We start from the raw sequence: 21,456 nt of genomic DNA, 5'->3' as shown, positions 1-21,456 counted from the left end.
ATTTATTACAACTAATTTTCCACACGATGCTTCAGTGCAATTTGTCTTCAGCCTATGTCTCTAACCAATATGATAAAATCTCTGTATAATGCCAAATGCCACAAGCTGAAAGAAGCCAAATGCAGAACAAAACTTGTCACTATTTAGAAAATAGATATATGGACTAAATTACATACCATAATAATTTGCTTTCAAATTTTTTAACTGTATGACTGGTTCATAATTTATCAACCGAGCTCTGATTGTAGGAACACTTAATGATTGGGCTGGAGCCTTCAATCCCGCTGCTACTCGCTGCTGCAGCTTAGCTTGGAGTTGGTCCGACACAACCTAAGATATACAAATGACTTGGCAAAATACTTTTACAATTCACATAATCTACAGTACAATAATAATAATAATAATATTCTCATTTAAAAATAAATTATTATTTATTTATTGTAAAGATGTTTTACATGGGTGTGCAGCAATACTGCAGTAGCACTACAGTATGAAGAAAAAGAGATAAATAAACACACACACATCAAAAAAAGTTTTGCATTACCAGAAATCCTGAAGATAAATGTTGACAGTGGATATTATATTACAGACACAGTCCCTTTGACTGTTCAGAGATGTCACTAAACCCACCTAAAGATGACAACAATTACGCACGGGCAGCGCCTATTAAACAGAGGGTTCTGACAGTCGATCAGTTCCGGTCATTCCAACAGGAAGGAGGTACATGGCTCATGTTGTTTGTAGTTCAACCATGCCTAAACGGTCAACACCACGGTTCAAACACATCCGCATTGTTACTTTGTGCCAGGAAGGGCTCTCAACAAGGGAAGTGTCCAGATGTCCCACAGTGAACCAAAGCGATGTTGTTCGGACAGGGAAGAGATACAGAGAGAGACAAGAACTGTCGATGACATGCCTCGATCAGGCTGCCCAAGGGCTACTGCTGCCGTGGGTGACTGCTAGCTGCAGATTATGGCTCGGTGGGAACCCTGACAACAACGCCACCATGTTGAATAATGCTTTTTGTGCAGCCACAGGAAGTTTTGTTAAGACTCAAACTGTGCGCAATAGGCTGCATGATGCACAACTTCACTCCCAATGTCCATGTCGAGGGCCATCTTTGCAACCACAACATCACGCAGCGCGGTATAGATGGGCCCAACATGCTGAATGGACTGCTCAGCATTGGCATCACATTCTCTTCTCCGATGAGTGTCGCATGTGCCTTCAACCAGACAATTGTCTGAGATCCTGCTGCTTTGGGGTGGCATTACGTGGGGCCAACGTACGTCGCTGGTGGTCATGGAAGGTGCCGTAATGGCTGTATAATACGTGAATGACATCCTCCAATTGATAGTACAACCATATCGGCAGCATATTGGCGAGGCATTCGTCTTCATGGACGACGACACGCGTCCCCATCGTGCACATCTTGTGAATGACTTCCTTCAGGATAACGACATCACTCGACTAGAGTGGCCATCATGAACCCTATCGAATATGCCTGGGATAGATTGAAAACAGCTGTTTATGGACAACGTGACCCACCAACCACTCTGAGGGATCTACGCCGAATCGCCGTAGAGGAGTGGGACAATCTGGGCCAACAGTGCCTTGATGAACTTGTGGATGGTATGCCACAACGAATACAGACATGCATCAATGTAAAAGGACATCCTACTGGATATTAGAGGTACTTGTGTGCACAAAGCGACCAGGACCACCACCTCTGAAGGTCTCACTGTATGATGGTACAACATGCGATGTGTGGTTTTCATGAGAAAGGGCAGAAATGATGTTTATGTTGATCTCTTTTCCAATTTTCAGTACAGTTCCAGAACTCTCTGAACTGAGGTGATGGAAAACGTTTTTTGATGTGTGTATACATATAGTATCAAATCTAAAAACCTTGCAATGGGACCTAATGGAGTCGCCCACTCTGATTTTTTTATTTTTATTTGTTGTTGTTGTTGTTGTTGTGGTCTTCAGTCCTGGGACTGGTTTGATGCAGCTCTCCATGCTACTCTATCCTGTGCAAGCTCCTTCATCTCCCAGTACCTACTGCAACCTACATCCTTCTGAATCTGCTTAGTGCATTCATCTCTTGGTCTCCCTCTACGATTTTTACCCTCCACGCTGCCCTCCAATGCTAAATTTGTGATCCCTTGATGCCTCAAAACCCAACCGATCCCTTCTTCTAGTCAAGTTGTGCCACAAACTTCTCTTCTCCCCAATCCTATTCAACACCTCCTCATTAGTTACATGATCTACCCACCGTATCTTCAGCATTCTTCTGTAGCACCACATTTCGAAAGCTTCTATTCTCTTCTTGTCCAAACTAGTTATCGCCCATGTTTCACTTCCATACATGGCTACACTCCATACAAATACTTTCAGAAATGACTTCCTGACACTTAAATCTATACTCGATGTTAACAAATTTCTCTTCTTTATTTTTATTTATAGGATAATTATGTCAGTGCCCACACACAAATTCCTTACAGCAGTATGATGCAATTCTCAAAGTAAGTTGAAAAAACTGCCTCTGAAGATTAGCAAGTGCTAATAGTTACAAAACAACTGTAGTCAGTTACTGAATTCACTGGTAGCTCAGTGTAACTGGAATGTAACGAAAAAGATGCTGATTTGAATCTTGCAAGTAGCATACTATTTTTAATTCCATATTTATTAACAAATGGAAATGTTAGTTAACAAAAATGGAATCATAATATTCTAATAAAACATGGTTTTAATTTTAATTACTAACAATGTAGGAAAATAAAGATTGCTACTTATCGTAAAGAAGACACATCAAGTTACAGACAGGAACAATTAAAATATATTTACATAAAGCTTTCGGACACAGCCTTCATCAGTGAATGAGAAAACACACACCATTCTCTCTCTCTCTCTCTCTCTCTCTCTCTCTCTCTCTCTCTCACACACACACACACACACACACACACACACACACACACACACACAGACAGACAGACACGGCTGTCAATTCCAACTGCTTGCTTGCCACGATGGAGTACATGAGAATTCAAGGCCCCAAAATGTTACAAGTGTCACTATCCCAAAACAAATGCGTATGTGAACTGAGCTGCCAAAACTACACACCATGTTGGGCAGCAACAACCGGTGGGGAAAAGACACTGCCTAAAAATTACGTTAGTGGCCAGGGCAGGTAACCAGAAGAGTAACACCCACAAGGCAGAAAATTCCACTGGTTCACTAACTATGAAAGAAGATAATACGGTTAACTTCACCCAAAATGAACACTGCCTGAACTTACGTTAGCGGCCAGGGCAAGTAACCAGAACACTAATGGCCACAAGGCAGAAAATTCCGCTGGTGCACTAAACTATGAATAAATTAATTTAATCAATTCCACCTGATGGTGGCTATCTCGAACACTTCACTCGTTGTTGCTCACAGGAAAACCTCCACAACAGCAACTCCAGAACCAACAAAATAAAGCTCAAAACCACTTAAACTTCACGCCCTGGGAAGGCGAGCGACAATGCTCGTACCGATCGGACAGCTCCACACAGAGTCCGACACTGTGCAAAGACCACCAGCGACCCACTCGACTATGCCACACGGTGATGTCCTCGGCCCAACTGACCGACCAACACTCCACCACAGGTCAAGCCTGGATTAAGTGATGCGCAACAGTAACGGTTGGGCAGGCAATGTCCACGCAGGGCTCACTGCTGCTGCAAGCCGGTGACTGGCTGGCCGACCGATGATCCACCCAGGCCATGGCCCAGCTCAAGTGATGCGTGGCGGCAATGGTCGGGCGAGCCATGTCGACGCAGAGCTCACTGCTGCTCCAAACCGACTGCACTAGTGCCGCATTACAACTCCCCGACTGGGAGGTCCGGACTGCGCTCCAGACGCATTCCAACTGACTGGCAGATCTGAACTCGCAACTCGAACTCCCCAACCCGAGCTGGTTTGCGACAGACAACGACTAGGAAGTAATAGCAGTCGAGGAAAGATACAACGAGAGGGAATATATCGATACACACTACTAACGCCGCTCACGATCAAGCAAAGCAGCAACTTAGTGACAGTAGTAATTTAAATTAATTTAGTGAGGTGGAAGTATGTTAAAAACAGGGTGAAAAATAGGTGATGGCGGGAACACGAGCCACACACGGCTAAAATAGTAATCTGTCTTTTTCTACATTGTTGATATTCCTGCCTGGAGTTTCCATTGTTTAATTTTAGTTATTGTTTGCTTGAAAATGTGAGTATTCCCAATAAATTAAAATTTGGCACTAATATGTGACACATCAAACAGATATTTTCCCCCATTCAACAAACAAAAAGGCATTTCGCACATCTTTATCAAATTTTAATTTATTTTCATGTCCCGTAGTAAAAATATGTTATTTTTATTTAAAAATCACAATTCAACATTTGATAATTAACACTTTCATCTGTTTTTAATAATTGTGGAATTAAAGAAAAGTAAAGAAATGCAATATTTGACTGTGGACTTCGTGATTACAATCTGGTTATGCTACATGCTGAGCTGATGGTGAATCTGTTACTGAACTACGCATGTATTGTCCTTAACAATGCTCAGAACTTTTTTTACCTTCAAGACTATTTTTTCGAGTCTTCTGATAATTGTGTCATACATGATACAGAGAACTGATGTCCAGTCACTAACCTTCAAGTACTATTAACTGAAAAAAATCAAAGAGGGTGACCAGTCTGCCAGATCCCCTTGTTAGATACAAACAGGAACTCAACTACTACACACACTGAGGGCATCAGCAGTATGATTAAGTGCCCACTCATGCTACAAACATACAAACGATGTGCAAGGCTATTGTTCTGAAAATTGCACAGGCAATCAAGTAAATTTCTGTTATATTCTCAAATTACAGACATTCTTTCTAATTGATTATGTTTTGGAGAGTAATAACTTCAGGTCACATACAAAAATTATGGATTGCTATTGGCATCAATTGCATAAAATTTTTTGGGCAATGAATAATCCTGAATCTGAAGAAGGAGGCAAAGAAAATAATAATAAAAAATAAAACTATCTGAACTGCTTTAACTTCTGACTTCACCATGAACACTTTGCTACTAAACCTCAGCTGCTTCTGGTACAGCAACCAGTTCTAAATTTTTTTTTATATTGTAGGCTTTGCAAAGGCTTTGGGTGCCTTACAGATATTTGTTAACAATATTTGTACTATTGCAGTCTACAACAATTCAGTCTCATAGCATGAAATTGCAGAATCTCGATATTTACATTAAAATATCATATCTTAGCTTTATGTCAAACTATAAAATGAAGTGCGAGCCACCAAAAGCACTGACATGGAACTGATTACCAAGTCATACATTGTACTTTGAAGTGCCATTTGTAGGTGTTCGAACAGATGATAAACCATGGTGAGAGTCCATCATTACTGCTGTAATCAAGTGTATCTTGTGTTGCTCACAGCTTAACGACAAAGAAGCGATTGTCTCAACTCTTCTACAGCAGCATAGGCAGCATTAAACTGCTGCAGCAATAGACTGCATTCAGCATTTTGTCGGCTTCGATTGTTATGGCAGTCACTGCCATAAAAGGATTATAGAAACTGACATTTAGCAAAAATAAAGCTAAGAGACTTAGTTGTATACAACAAGATCATAATAAAATAGATTACAACTGCTGTAGAAGAATCCTCAGAAAAAAAGGACATCACTCTGACGGTTATGAAAGAGTTGTTTACATAATGTAGGATGGGTCTAGCTAACATAGCTAGTAATTCATTTGCAATAACAATATATGGCATTAACATGCTGCTAACAAGCTGCACAAGCATGTAAGAATGACATCTTTTTTTATATCTATGCGGAATTTCAACGTTAGGCAGGTTACTGATCCCTTAGGAATACAGCACCTACGGCCAGGAAGGAAACCCCTGTATACCTGTTACTTCTGCTAGGGACGCATACAATATGTGGTGGTACCAGATCAATGGTGTACGGTCGAGTTAACTACAGGTCTTAACTCATGTCAGTACCAGTAATGCCTATCAGTTGGGTTCTGAGGCCATCACCACTTCCTATAGGTAGCTGGTAGGAATGATGAAAACTGCTGGCTTTGCTCACAGGAAGCAAGTGAAACTTACCATCTGCAGTATTAGAGAGACTCTGGTTATTACGTGACATTCTTCACTACAGATTTCTGGACCTACACTATGGGATGCAGAACCGTAGGACCCATCCTGCATGGCCAAGAGCTGCACCACACAGTGAAAGTAGCTACCTGGTTAGCAAAATATTGGAATTTTTCTTTTTAAGGCTAGGTGAAATTCTGAAGTCATTTGAAAAATGCTCGCCAATCTACATACTAAAAACAAACTCACATCACCAACATGTCACAGAGATTGAAAATACAAAGATTCTAACAGTTATCGCTTGTAGCAAAGCTCTGGAATCCAAAGTATACTTGGTACTGAGGCTGGGTAAAATGTGAAGAAGATAGTTCTAAAATATTTAACACACATGGACTTTATATCCGAAAGACGTGCAGGATTATCGGGAAAGGGGTGTGTTTATAGCAATAAATAAAAATATCACATCTAATGAAGTCAAAAATAAGTCATATTTGTAAACTTAACCTGATGTTTGTTACCGGCCTAAGTGCACTCTAATTAGGCAGAATGCTTTCACCAGCCATCTGCTTCTGCTACAACAGTTGCAGAATCATTCAAAGTGAGTCTAATCCGCCTCCATAGCGTAGCGGTAGCGTTACTGCCTACCACGTAGGGGGCCCGGGTTCGATTCCCAGCAGGGGACATGTGTCCATCATCATTTTCATCATCATTGACTCCCCGAATGAGGCCTCCCGGCCAACAATGGCATATGATCATTTCCAAAGAGAGTCTAAGTTACTTAATGCAGAAGTAACCTAATAAAGTAATAGTAGTAATAAGAAACTTTAATGCACTGTGCACAGGCTGATTTCTATGCACTTACTGCCAGATGTATGGGCAAGGCCGTCTTGCCAAGTAGTTCTGAACACTTTCCCCAAAAAATTCTTGAGCAACTATTTGACAGCCCACGTTTGACGGAAATACTTTAAACTCCATGGATAGTGTCTGCAAAGATGCAGGTATCAGTATCCACAATGGTTACTGGAATCAATAAATCCGTAGGAGAGTTTTTATCTTGTCGGAGTAGAAACACAGTTGCTAGAACCCTACTTAAAAAGGGAATGGATGTTACTTAATTTGAATGAGGTGGACTTGAAATATTTGTGGACAGAGATTGAATGTTTCATGTATATTAGTCTGGATAAGTAAGAGCCAAGTTAAGTTGATTAAGGGCAAAAAAGATTATTCCTGGTATTATAACCACAACATTTAGAAAATACTGATAAAACTGAGGTGATCCCACTCTTAGTTACAAAAGAATGCACAGATAAAAAGAAGGGAAGTAAGTAAGTAAAATGGTGTGTGTGTAAGAGACCCGGGGGGTGGGGGGTGGGGGTGGGGGGGGTGGGGGGTGGGAAGAACATTCAATATTCATGGATATTACAAAAACAACTAATTGAAACAAAAAAAGTCTAGTAAATATGGGCTCTAAAATGCAGACCTTAGGAGCTATGAGCACTTCATCTTCGATACTGTGAAGGAAACATCTTCTACTGCAAACTCTTTGCTTTTCATATTTTGAGAGGTGATAGCATGGACCAATTCAAGAAAAAATTGTCTTGTGAACATGGACTCTAAAATGCACATGTTAAGAGCTGTAAGCACCTGTTCAGTAGATGTTTCACAGTAGCAAAGATGAACAAGTGCTCATAGCTGTGCACTTCAGACTCCAGGTTTACTAGACTAATTTTCATTGTTTTGATCTATACCACCACCTGTCAAAACATGGAAAGCAATGAGTTTGAAGTAGAAGAGATCTCTTTCAAAGTACTGAAGATTAAGAACTGCTCATAACTCTTAAAGAATGCAGTTTAAAGCCCATGTTTACTAGTCTTTTTTACTTTGAATGATTGTTCCTGTCATATCCCTGAATGTTGATCTTTCCTGGGACTCCCTATACAAGTTGATTTTTTCCACCATGTACAAACTTTAGGGACTGATTGACATGAGGACATTATTGTTGTTGTGGTCTCCACTACCCTATCCCATGCAAGCCTCTTCATCTCGAACTACCGCAACCTACATACTGAATCTGCTTAGTGTATTCGTCTCTTGGTCTCCATCTATGTTTTTCACTCTCCATGCTTCACTCAGATACTAAATTGGTGATCCCTTGATGCCTCAGAACATGTCCTACCAACTGATCCCTTCTTCTAGTCAAGTTGTGCCACATATTCCTCTTCTCTCCAATTCTATTCAGTATCTCCTCATTAGTTACATGGATCATCCATCTAATCTTCAGCATTCTTCTGTAGCACCACATTCCAAAAGCTTATATTCTCTTCTTGTCTAAACTGTTTATCATTGATGTTTTGCTTCCATACATGGCTACACTCCATACAAATACTTTCAGAATAGACTTCCTGACACTTAAATCTATACTAGATGTTAACAAATTTCTGTTCTTCAGAAATGCTTTCCTTGCCATTGCCAGTCTACATTTTATATCCTCTTTACTTCAACCATCTTCAGTTATTTTGCTGCCCAAATAGCAAAACTCATCCACTGCTGTAAGTGTCTCATTTCCTAATCGAATTCCCTCAGCATAACCGGATTAAATTCGACTACATTTCATTATCCTCATTTTGCTTTTGTGACATTGTTGTTATATCATCCTTTCCAGATGTTGTCCATTCCATTACACTGATCTTCTGTCATTAGAAAACATCAAGGTTTTTATTTATTCTCCCTGGATTTTAATTCCTAAGCCAAATGTTTTTTTTCCCTTTACTGCTTGTTCAATATACAGACTGAACATCGGGAATATGCTACAACCCTGTCTCATTCCCATCTCAACTACTGTTTTCCATCTAGCTTCTGTCCAAATTGTAAATAGCCTTTCGCTCCCTGTATTTTACCCCTGCCACCTTCAGAATTTGAAAGAGAGAATTCCAGTCAACATTGTCAAAAGCTTTCTCTAAGTGCACAAATGCTATAAACGTAACTTCTCTTCTAAGATAACTCGTACGGTCAGTATTGCCTTGCGGGTTCCTACATTTCTATGGAATCCAAACTGATCTCCCCCAAGGTCGGCCTCGACCAGTTTTTCCACTCGTCTGTAAAGAATGTATGTCAGTATTTTGCAACCATGACTTATTAAACTGAGAGTTCAGTAATTTTCACACCTGACTCCATCTGCTTTCTTTGGAATTGCAATTATTATATTCTTCTTGAAGTCTGAGGGTATTTCACCTGTCTCTTACATCTTGCTCACCAGATGGAAGAGTTCTGCTATGGCTGGCTCCTCAAGGCTTTCAGTAGCTCTGATGGGCAGGCCTTGTTTTGGCCTAGGTCTTTCAGCGCTGTGTCAAATCCTTCACTCAGTATCAGATTTCCCAACTCATCTTCACCTATGTCCTCTTCCATTTCCATAATATTGTCCTCAAGTACATCAACCATGTATATACCCTCTATATACTCCTTACACCTTTCTGCTTTCCCTTCTTTGCTTTGGAGTGGTTTTCCATCTGAGCTCTTGATATTCATACAGATGGTTCTCTTTTCTCCAAAGGTCTCTTTAATTTTCCTGTAGGCGGCATTTACCATACCCCTAGTGATATATGCTTCTACATCCTTACATTTGTCCTCTAGCCATCCCTGCTTAGCCATTTTGCATTTCCTATTGATCTCATTCTTGAGATGTTCGTATTCCTTTTCACCTGCTTCATTTACTGGATTTTTATATTTTTTCCTTTCATCAATTAAATTCAATATCTCTTCTGTTACTCATGAATTTCTACTAGCCCTTGTCTTTTTTACCTACTTGATCCTCTGCTGCTTCACTATTTCATCTCTCAGAGCTACCCTTTCTTCTTCTACTGTATTCCTTTCCCCTGTCCTTGTCATTCGTGCCATAATGCTTCATCTGAAACTCTCCACAACCTCTGGTTCTTTAAGTTTATCCAGGTCCCATGTCCTTAAATTCCTACCTTTTTACGATTTCTTCAGATTTAATCTACAATTCATAACCAATAAATTGTGGTCAGAGTCTGCATCTGCCCCTGGAAATATCTTACAATTTAAAACCTGGTTACTAAATCTGTCTTATCATTTATATAATCTATCTGAAACCTTCCAGTGTCTCCAGGTCTCTTCCATATATACAGACTTATTTCATGATTCTTAACCCAAGAGTTAACTGCGATTAAACTACACTCTGTACAAAATGCTACCAGGTGCTTCCTCTTTCATTCCTGATCTCCAGTCCGTATTAATTCAGTACTTTTTCTCCTCTTCCTATTCCCACTCTCAAATTGCAGTCCCCCATCAGTATTAAATTTTTGCTTCCCTGAACTATCTGAATAATTTCTTTTCTCTCCTCATACATTTCCTCAATCTCTTGGTCATCTGTGGAGCTAGTTGGCATATAAACTTGTACAATTGTACTATTGTGGTAAGCATGGGCTACATGTCTGTCGTGGCCACAATAATCTGTTCACTATGCTGTTTGTAGTAGCTTACTCATGCTCCTTTTTTTTTTAAAAAAAATTGTTATTAAACCTACTCATGAATTACCCCTATTTGATTTTGTATTTATAACCCCATATTCGCCTGACGAAGTCCTGTTCCTCCTACAACCAAACTTCACTAATTCCCACTATATCTAACTTTATCCTACCCATTTCCATTTTTAAATTTTCTTATCTATCTTACCATTTAAGGGATCTGACATTCCATGTTCCAATCTGTGGAATGCCGGTTTTGTTTCTCTTCATGACAGCCTCCGAGTAGTCCCCATCAGGAGTTCCGAATGGAATATTTTACCTCAGAAGACGTCATCATTTAATCATACAGTAAAGCTGCACACCCTTGGGAAAAATTGCGGCTGTAGTTTACCCTTGCTTTGAGCCATTCACAGTACCAGCACAGCAATGCTGCTCTGGTCGACATTATGAGGTCAGTTCAATCAATCATCCAGACTGTTGCCCCTGCAACTATTGCAAAGGCTGCTGCCCCTCTTCAGGAGTCAAATGTTTGTCTGCCCTCTCAACAGACACCTCTCCATTGTATTGCAACTGCAATACGGCTACCTGTGTCGCTGCCTCCCTACTAATAGCTAGGCCCATGGTTCATGAGGGGGGGGAGGGAGGGGGGGGGGGGTGAGCGGACACAGAACAATAAAGGTCTCTTGGCTGGAAATGAACGATTTCCATGCTAGAGAGCATTTATTCAGTCATACTTTGTTACAGGAACTGTGGTCTACAACGTGCTGTACCATGTGGCCCCAGTTATACTATGCATGGTTTCCTCCTAGAGTGTGATACTGTTTCTCATACATTATGTCCTAGCATCCTCTCCTGCAACAGTAATTGGTAATGTGTCGAACTCCCTTCTTTTGCTGACTCACCTTGTAGTGGATGTGATACAGTGTTCTACATAATAGTTCTGTATTCGTATTGAGAGCTTACCGACACGGTGTTTACTTAGGGAAATGCTAAAGGCAACGGGAAGTTGTATCAGGAGACCTATCCCCACTGATAGCAACCATAGCAGTCAATGTTTGCAACAGTGTCTCCCCACTTGTCTGAGACAGGGTCTTTTCATGAAGCAGAAAATCATAACGGACATACCCGAAATGTTCGGACACCAGACGTGGAGGAACACTTGATTAACACTGCGGATAATGACCGCTGTGTCAGTAACAGGCAGTTGGCCCACCAGTACAGGGTAAGCCAGATGACTGCGAGGAACAGTCTCCATGACAACTGTTACTACCCTTTTCACTTACAGTGTGTGCAGGGCTTACTAGCAACAGACTTTTAACATTGGGAACAGTTTTGGCACTGGTTTCTTCACCAGGCAACAACAATTCTGGGATTTGTGTCATCCATCATATTCGCAGATGAGGTCATCTTAATGTGGAGTGATATCTTCAACTTTCATAACAGTCATCTTTGGGATAGTATGCAGAACACTGATGGTATGGTGACAGCAAATCATCAGCATCGATGCAGCCGGGATATGTGGGCCGGTATTTTGGAACCAGTCTCTGTTCCATGTCGCCTAACAGGCCGGAACTATCAAAATTTCTTGCAGATGACTTTGCCTACCTTGTTGGAAGAAATTCCATTGATAATTCAAAGGGTTATGTGGCTACTACATGATGGAGCTCCAGCTCACATTGCCATTAATGTCCAGACGGGGTCCAGTTGCACGGCCTGCTCATTAACCAGATCTCAGCCCATGTGATTTTTGCTTATGGGGCCATCTCAAAATTATTATGTATGCAGAGCCCATTCCAGATGTGGAGACACTGGAGCAGCGTATTCATGCTGCTTCTGACACTGTTTGGATGCAGCCTGGCTGGCGTGAACGTGTGTGACAGAACATACTACAGCACATACACGCATGCGTTTAAGCACATGGAAACCATTTTCAACATATACTGTAACAGTGGCTGTATGGTACAGCACTCATTACGACAAAGTCTCTGTAACAATGTATGATTGAATAAACGATCTCTAGCATGGAAACCATGCATTTTTGGACATAAGTTCATCAGACCATTTATGGTTTGCATCCTCTCATCAATCAATTCCAGGCATTTGTACATGGTGGAAAAAACACCCTGTACAAGAGTTGTGGGTGATAAAATATTAGCGGAAGCTCTTCCTAAGAAGCCCTGAAAACTCTGATCCTATGTAAAACTGTCTAAGGGGATAGGAGGAGGAGGAGGAGGAGGAGGAGGAGGAGGAGGAGAGGGAGGGGGAGGGGGAGGAGGGGGAGGAGGAGGAGGAGGAGGAGAGGGAGGGGGAGGGGGAGGGGGAGGGAGAGGTGGCAACAAAGAAGGGGGAAGGGGGGCAGAGGGTGAGAAAAGGGGGAACATAGAGATGGGTGAGAATAGATGTCTGGGAGAATAAATGTCTGGGAGAATAAATGTCTGGTAGAATAAATGTCTGGGAGAATAAATGTCTGGGAGAATAAATGTCTGGGAGAATAAATGTCTGGGAGAATAAATGTCTGGGAGAATAAATGTCTGGGAGAATAAATGTCTGGGAGAATAAATGTCTGGGAGAATAAATGTCTGGGAGAATAAATGTCTGGGAGAATAAATGTCTGGGAGAATAAATGTCTGGGAGAATAAATGTCTGGGAGAATAAATGTCTGGGAGAATAAATGTCTGGGAGAATAAATGTCTGGGAGAATAAATGTCTGGGAGAATAAATGTCTGGGAGAATAAATGTCTGGGAGAATAAATGTCTGGGGGAGAATAGAAGTGAGGGGGAGAATAGAGGTGACAGAGAAGAGGGGTGTGGGACAAAAGAGGTGGGGGCAGAAGGGGGGAAGGGGGCGGGAGAGGGGTAGGGGGCGGGAGAGAGAGATGGGGCTGCGGGACAGAGAGATGGGGCTGCGGGACAGAGAGATGGGGCTGCGGGACAGAGAGATGGGGCTGCGGGACAGAGAGATGGGGCTGTGGGACAGAGAGATGGGGCTGCGGGACAGAGAGATGGGGCTGCGGGACAGAGAGATGGGGCTGTGGGACAGAGTGACAGAGAGGGGGGGCAGGGGAGAGTGAGATAGGGTGGAGGTGGACAGATCGGGGGCAAGGTGGGAGAGTGAGTGGGCAATGGGGGGGAGAGAGTGAGTGGGCAATGGGGGGGGGGGGGGGAGAGAGTGAGTGGGCAATGGGGGGGGGGGGGGAGAGTGAGTGGGAATTGGGGAAGGGAGAGTGAGTGGGCCATGGGGAGGGGGGAGGGGGGAGGGGTGGGGAGAGGGAGGGAGGGAGGGCGGGAGAGAGAGAGAGAGAGAGAGAGAGAGAGAGAGAGAGAGAGAGAGAGGGGGGGGGAGTGTGAGAGTGCTGGGGAGGAGGGGAGAAGTCGTAGGGAGGGGGAGCGGTGATATGGGAGGGGATGGAGCGAGAGTGGTGGAAGGTGAGGGGGAGTGTGGAGTGTGAGTGTGTGATGGTGTGTCAGTGGGACTGTAGTGAGGGGGGAGTGTTAGCGAAAGGGGGGGGGGGAGTGTTGGCGAAGGGGGGGGGAGTGTTGGCGAGGGGGGTGGGTGTTAGCGAGGGGGGTGGGTGTTAGCGAGGGGGGTGGGTGTTAGCGAGGGGGGTGGGTGTTAGCGAGGGGGGTGGGTGTTAGCGAGGGGGGTGTGTGTTAGCGAGGGGGGGGGGTGTTAGCGAGGGGGGGGGGTGTTACCGAGGGGGGGGGGGTGTTACCGAGGGGGGGGGGTGTTACCGAGGGGGGGGGGGTGTTACCGAGGGGGGGGGTGTTACCGAGGGGGGGGGGGTGTTACCGAGGGGGGGGGGGTGTTACCGAGGGGGGAGGGTGTTACCGAGGGGGGGGGGTGTTACCGAGGGGGGGGGGGGTGTTACCGGGGGGGGGGCGGTGTTACCGAGGGGGGGGGTGTTACCGAGGGGGGGGGTGTTACCGAGGGGGGTGTTACCGAGGGGGGGTGTTACCGAGGGGGGGTGTTACCGAGGGGGGGTGTTACCGAGGGGGGGTGTTACCGAGGGGGGTGTTACCGAGGGGGGTGTTACCGAGGGGGGTGTTACCGAGGGGGGGTGTTACCGAGGGGGGGGGTGTTACCGAGGGAGGGTGTTATCGAGGGGGGGTGTTACCGAGGGGGGAGGGTGTTACCGAGGGGGGGGGGTGTTACCGAGGGGGGGGGTGTTACCGAGGGGGGGCGGTGTTACCGAGGGGGGGGGGGGGTGTTACCGAGGGGGGGTGTTACCGAGGGGGGGGTGTTACCGAGGGGGGGTGTTACCGAGGGGGGGTGTTACCGAGGGGGGTGTTACCGAGGGGGGGTGTTACCGAGGGGGGGTGTTACCGAGGGGGGGTGTTACCGAGGGGGGGTGTTATCGAGGGGGGGTGTTATCGAGGGGGGGTGTTATCGAGGGGGTGTGTTATAGAAGGGGGTGTGATAGGGAGGGGGGAGGGTATTGGGGTAAGTGAGGGATAGTATTAGGAGGAGGGGTGGGGGAGGGTTAGGGGGACGGGTGGGGGAGGGAGGAGATTACTACAAAGAACTAGTGGCAGACAATATGAGAAAACCATTTTACATCACAGAGTGGTTTACAATTGAAATTTCGATAGAGCATGTTCCACGAGCATTTGGACAACACATTACTTTTTCCCCAATTATGTCTCACAAAATTACCACAATGAGAAAATTTGAGAAATTAAAGCTAATACAGGGGTTACCGGTAATCATTCTACCCACACTCATTTGCGAACTGTGAAGAGTCAATCAGTTATTGATGCAAGAAATACCCTCCACTAAACACTGTCCGATGGCTTGCTGAATACTCATGCAGATGTGAGAAGATTTCCAAACAATTAAATTTATATTAGATATTAACAAATTCCTCTTTTTCAGAAATGATTTTCCTCCATTTGCCAGTCTGTATTTTGTTTCCCCTATACTAAGGCCATTATCAGTTATTTTGCTTCACAAATATCACACCTCTTCCACTACTTCTCGATGCTCATTTCCTAATCTACACTCCTGGAAATTGAAATAAGAACACCGTGAATTCATTGTCCCAGGAAGGGGAAACTTTATTGACACATTCCTGGGGTCAGATACATCACATGATCACACTGACAGAACCACAGGCACATACACACAGGCAACAGAGCATGCACAATGTCGGCACTAGTACAGTGTATATCCACCTTTCGCAGCAATGCAGGCTGCTATTCTCCCATGGAGACGATCGTAGAGATGCTGGATGTAGTCCTGTGGAATGGCTTGCCATGCCATTTCCACCTGGCGCCTCAGTTGGACCAGCGTTCGTGCTGGACGTGCAGACCGCGTGAGACGATGCTTCATCCAGTCCCAAACATGCTCAATGGGGGACAGATCCGGAGATCTTGCTGGCCAGGGTAGTTGACTTACACCTTCTAGAGCACGTTGGGTGGCACGGGATACATGCGGACGTGCATTGTCCTGTTGGAACAGCAAGTTCCCTTGCCGGTCTAGGAATGGTAGAACGACGGGTTCGATGACGGTTTGGATGTACCGTGCACTATTCAGTGTCCTCTCGATGATCACCAGTGGTGTACGGCCAGTGTAGGAGGTCGCTCCCCACACCATGATGCCGGGTGTTGGCCCTGTGTGCCTCGGTCGTATGCAGTCCTGATTTTGGCGCTCACCTGCACGGCGCCAAACACGCATACGACCATCATTGGCACCAAGGCAGAAGCGACTCTCATCGCTGAAGACGACACGTCTCCATTCGTCCCTCCATTCACGCCTGTCGCGACACCACTGGAGGCGGGCTGCACGATGTTGGGGCGTGAGCGGAAGACGGCCTAACGGTGTGCGGGACCGTAGCCCAGCTTCATGGAGACGGTTGCGAATGGTCCTCGCCGATACCCCAGGAGCAACAGTGTCCCTAATTTGCTGGGAAGTGGCGGTGCGGTCCCCTACGGCACTGCGTAGGATCCTACGGTCTTGGCGTGCATCCGTGCGTTGCTGCGGTCCGGTCCCAGGTCGACGGGCACGTGCACCTTCCGCCGACCACTGGCAACAACATCGATGTACTGTGGAGACCTCACGCCCCACGTGTTGAGCAATTCGGCGGTACGTCCACCCGGCCTCCCGCATGCCCACTATACGCCCTCGCTCAAAGTCCGTCAACTGCGCACACGGTTCACGTCCACGCTGTCGCGGCATGCTACCAGTGTTAAAGACTGCGATGGAGCTCCGTATGCCACGGCAAACTGGCTGACACTGACGGTGGCGGTGCACAAATGCTGCGCAGCTAGCGCCATTCGACGGCCAACACCGCGGTTCCTGGTGTGTCCGCTGTGCCGTGCGTGTGATCATTGCTTGTACAGCCCTCTCGCAGTGTCCGGAGCAAGTATGGTGGGCCTGACACACCGGTGTCAATGTGTTCTTTTTTCCATTTCCAGGAGTGTAATACTCTCAATATCACCTGACATAATTTGACTGTATTCTGTTACCCGATTTTTATATTTGTTTATATTCACCTTATAATCTCTTTTCAAGAACCTGTTCATTACACTGAACTGCTCATCCCCATCCTTTATTGTCTATGGCTGAATTAGAATGTCATTGACAAACTGAGGTTTGCCAATGGGAAGATTTTCATTGAGAGATGTACACAAGTTTGTTGGCTCCAGAAATAGTTTCAATGGCTGCTGCTTCATACTCTGTATATAAAAATAATTTATCAATTCAGATCAAGACACACAAGACACACAAGCCACACATAGATGACAGTTATCACCATAAAAACCGTAAACAGCAGCCCGTTCACTCATCGTGTAGAAATTGCAATTCCAGAAAAAACCCAGTCCAAAATGCAAGGATGTGTTGAGTGTGCAAAGTAACTTTTACCTGGGAGCAGGCAAGAACTGTTTCAAGAGATACTAAGAAAATGAAAATAATCAATTACTGACAACATAATGTAAATGTATAGATAAAAGATCTACTCACCTAGTGGCGGCAGGAGAATACAACACAAAAAGGTTTAACTTTTACAAGCTTTCGGAGCCAGTGGGTCCTACTCCTGGCAGAAGAGTTGAAGGGGAAATAAGAGGGGTGAAGGATAGGGACTGGAGAGGTTTAGGGAAAGAGGTACAGTTCAGAAAAGTCACCCAGAAATCGCGGCTAGGGGAGACTTATTGGATAGGATGAGAAGGAAAGACTTTCCTGCAACAAAGGGCTGACCTAAGGCACTTTTCAAGTTCTAATAAAGCCTTCTGGCACTCCTCTGACCAAACAAATTTAACACCTCTTTTTACAATATGATTAAGCAAATGAGAAACCTGGGCCAAATTGGAAATAAATTTCGCACAATAATTAATTTTGCCAGGGATGACTGTAATTCTATGGGTTCTTAGAAGGTGGTATGTTAGTGATTGCATTCACATGATGCAGTGTGGGCATGAAGCTGTTTGTTTGTTGTGGTCTTCAGTCCTGAGACTGGTTTGATGCAGCTCTCCATGCTACTCTATCCTGTGCAAGCTTCTTCATCTCCCAGTACCTACTGCAACCTACATCCTTTTGAATCTGTTTAGTGTATTCATCTCTTGGTCTCCCTCTACGATTTTTACCCTCCATGTTGCCCTCCAATGCTAAATTTGTGATCCCTTGATGCTCAGAACATGTCCCACCAACCGGTCCCTTCTTCTTGTCAAGTTGTGCCAAAAACTCCTCTTCTCCCCAATCCTATTCAATACCTCCTCATTAGTTATGTGGCATGAAGCTACCTTTACTTAACATATGTCCTGGGTATCCTACACTTAGCTCAAAGAAACTTCATTTTTTTAAGGTGACAATGCAGACCAACACCTTGGAGCCACTTGAAAAAGACCTGTAGATTGCACAGATGCTGCTCCCAACTGGTGCCAGTAATTGCCAAGTCATATAAATAATTAACATAGTTGGGTATACCTTGGATGAGTTGCTCAAGGTACCTCAAATGGCAACCAGTTACAGCAATGGCTTATTAATCCCAAAAAAGCTTCTTCATCTAATCATCTAAAGGAACTAAAAATTGGCTGCAGCAATACCTATCTTTAAAAAAATAATGGCACCCAGCAAATTTTGTTAAAAATTCCTCCACCAAAGGAACAGGATACAGATCAGCATTTGCTCGAACATTAATGGTAGATTTAAAATTGCCACAAATTCCAAGTGATCCATCTGGTTTCTTAACTGTGACCATGGGCATTGTCCATTGGCTAGGTGACACTGAAGATATTGCTCCTATACTTTGCAGCTAATGTAGTTCCACTTTATCTTTGATTGCATATCATGAAAGGTACTAGATCTGCTCTACAAAACTTAGGCACTGCTGAATACTTTAAAGATATGAAGGCTTGGAAACCCATTGCATAACACGATGTAGATTGAAACAGTTGCTTGGGTTGCACACACAATGCGCTAAGTTCTGTGAATTGCATCACATCTGAAATGAGATTCACTTGGTCTTGAATTGTTAACCAAAAACTGCAAAACCATCTAAGCTAAAAACATTCTTTGTTATCCAAGAGGACGATCCAGAAGCATTAGTTGCCGAGCTATGTTTTTATTCTTAGCTTAGACTACAATCTGATACTGCAATGGGACTGACTGACTACAGTACATCACTAGTGGGCACCTAGGGTGTTGCATATGTGGTGAGCCAAAGGTACTAACCAAAGTGTCCACACTAATCAGAGACACAGCCGCACCTGTGCCCAAATCAAACCTGCTGTTGCTCCATTAAATTCCAATTGCAGCTTATGCATCCCATCCGCTGCAGCTAAGGGCACCAGCAAGATAGCACACAGCCCACTGATGGTGGTTGTTGTTGTTGTTGTTGTTGTTGTTGTTGTTACCATTGTCGTCATCACACACCAGCTGAGACAGACACAAGCTAGACTGTGGCAAGTAAAACAGGTGATGTCAAAAGGGCAGTGATGCCATTGATGGCACGGGTTGCAATCTGGACATGACTGGCTGGCACGACTTCTCAGAGACCCTCGAACAATGAAGGGGAGGAAACTGGTGCATCAGCTTCCATTCACTTTAAGATATGGAGATGGCGAACAAAGAGCTTCTGTTTTTGTGCGTCTACCTAAGACGAGTGCAAAAGATCACTAACTACTGCACTAAATAATTAATTCTGTGCTCAGTAAATCGAATGACAATGCTGACTGGATGTCATGAGTTGATAGTAGAACACAAAGGCGACTACTACTAAGAAGGTTGATCCCAGAAGTATCATGAAATATAGCTTGTGCTGATTATGAGACTTTGTGAGTTTTGGCAATTTTCAGCACATCACTCATGGTTGGATCAAATGACTCTAGAGCCTTTTCACTAACTTCTCTATCAGGAACTAGACATATGCAGTAATAACATAATGGATTAAGGATACTGCATACAGCACACTACTCTGTTACAGGACGAATCGATCTTGCGTGCCAAGTCTCGCAAGTTGGGAGCTCTTTCTGAGTAGTAGGATTGCTTAACACATTAACTGAACTTGAGCCTAGCTGCAACCATGTGGGTTTCATGATCGTAGTACTTGGTCAGCAAACTACAAACATCAGAGAACTCAAATTATCGGAATACGAGTGTGAGAGAGGGCATAGTTTCTGCACCATTCTGTACAACTTATTATTAGAAGACAGTAAGTGTGCACTTTGACATACAATATCAGTTATTTGGCTTGCTTTGTAGTGAAAAATAAAATGACGTAAACAGATTACCAAAGTCTTGTTTGCTTCAAAGAAGCAAGTGAATGGCAGAGGGGGAAGCAAAGAAACTGCTGCTGCAGACTGTGGCTGGCTTTGCAGTAGTTGTAACAGCAATTTCTGATGTTGCTGTTTGAATTCCCATTGTTGTTCGCGTTGCCGCTACTAAAATTCCTCCAGTCCCCCCCCCCCCCCCCCCCCCCCCCCCCGCCTCCCCTACAGTAGTAGTAGTTTTGTGGTTACAGCTGGTGCTGTTGTGCTGTTGCAGCTGCAACTACTACTGTCACAACTTCAGAAACTTCAGACCCATGCTCAACTGAGACAGTTGCATGTCGAGAAAGTTCTCAACATCACTTTCCTATCATACTCTACTTAGAGCACAGTTTACAATCATTCACATTGTTGGTAGCACAGAACTGGTGGAGCAATCAGACAACTCCTGTGGTTGACGATGGTGGAGTTCACAAAGTAGACAGCTAACCAAAAAGAATTCCAAAGTGTAGCAAAGTAATCTTAAGCATGTACACACAGTCCAGGGAGCAATCCAAATCAAAAACATAATACAGACACAGTCAAAACTCTACTGATCAACCATGCTTACTGAAGGCTTCAATGACTGGAGAGAGGCTAACTGGCAAGTGTGGGCCTTGATATTTACAGGCAGTCTTGCATCAGTGGACAGCTCCATGTGATATGCTTGCAGCTGCAGCGGCACTCCTTGTGGGAGCAAGCTCTGGCCACAGTATGAAGCCCGAGTATCTCTGACCTACCTTCCATACCCTAAATAACAAAGTGTGAGGTCATCCACAGGAGTGCCAAAAGGAATTCATTAAACTTCGGTTACACCATAAATCAGTCAAATCTAAAGACTGTAATTCAACTAAATACTCAGGAATTACAATTGTGAACAATTTAAATTAGAAGGAACACATACAAAATGTTGTGGGTTAGGCTAACCAAAGGCTGTGTTTTATTGGCAGGACACTTAGAAAATGCAACAGATCTACTAAAGTGACTGCCTACACTACACTTGTCCATCCTCTTTTAGAATACTGCTGCGCGGTGTGGGATCCTTACCAGATAGGACTGACAGAGTACATCAAAAAAGTTCAAAGAAGGGC

The 21,456-nt window shown here is 44.2% G+C and overlaps 1 protein-coding gene across 1 annotated transcript in view; it reads right to left on the bottom strand.

Annotated features, from left to right (window-relative positions):
* LOC124598192 (DNA helicase MCM8-like) overlaps window positions 1–21,456 on the bottom strand; it is a 182,060-nt gene that overhangs the window by 132,413 nt on the left and 28,191 nt on the right. Inside the window, exon 4 of the mRNA XM_047135984.1 lies at window positions 177–330. Within this exon, the coding sequence (XP_046991940.1) occupies window positions 177–330 (154 nt within the window). The remainder of the gene's footprint in view (window positions 1–176; window positions 331–21,456) is intronic.

This window comes from Schistocerca americana, chromosome 1 (assembly GCF_021461395.2).
Source record: "Schistocerca americana isolate TAMUIC-IGC-003095 chromosome 1, iqSchAmer2.1, whole genome shotgun sequence".
NCBI lineage: Eukaryota > Metazoa > Arthropoda > Insecta > Orthoptera > Acrididae > Schistocerca > Schistocerca americana.
The sequence above is the reverse complement of the archived record's forward strand: the minus strand, read 5'-3'. Positions and strand labels throughout refer to the sequence as shown.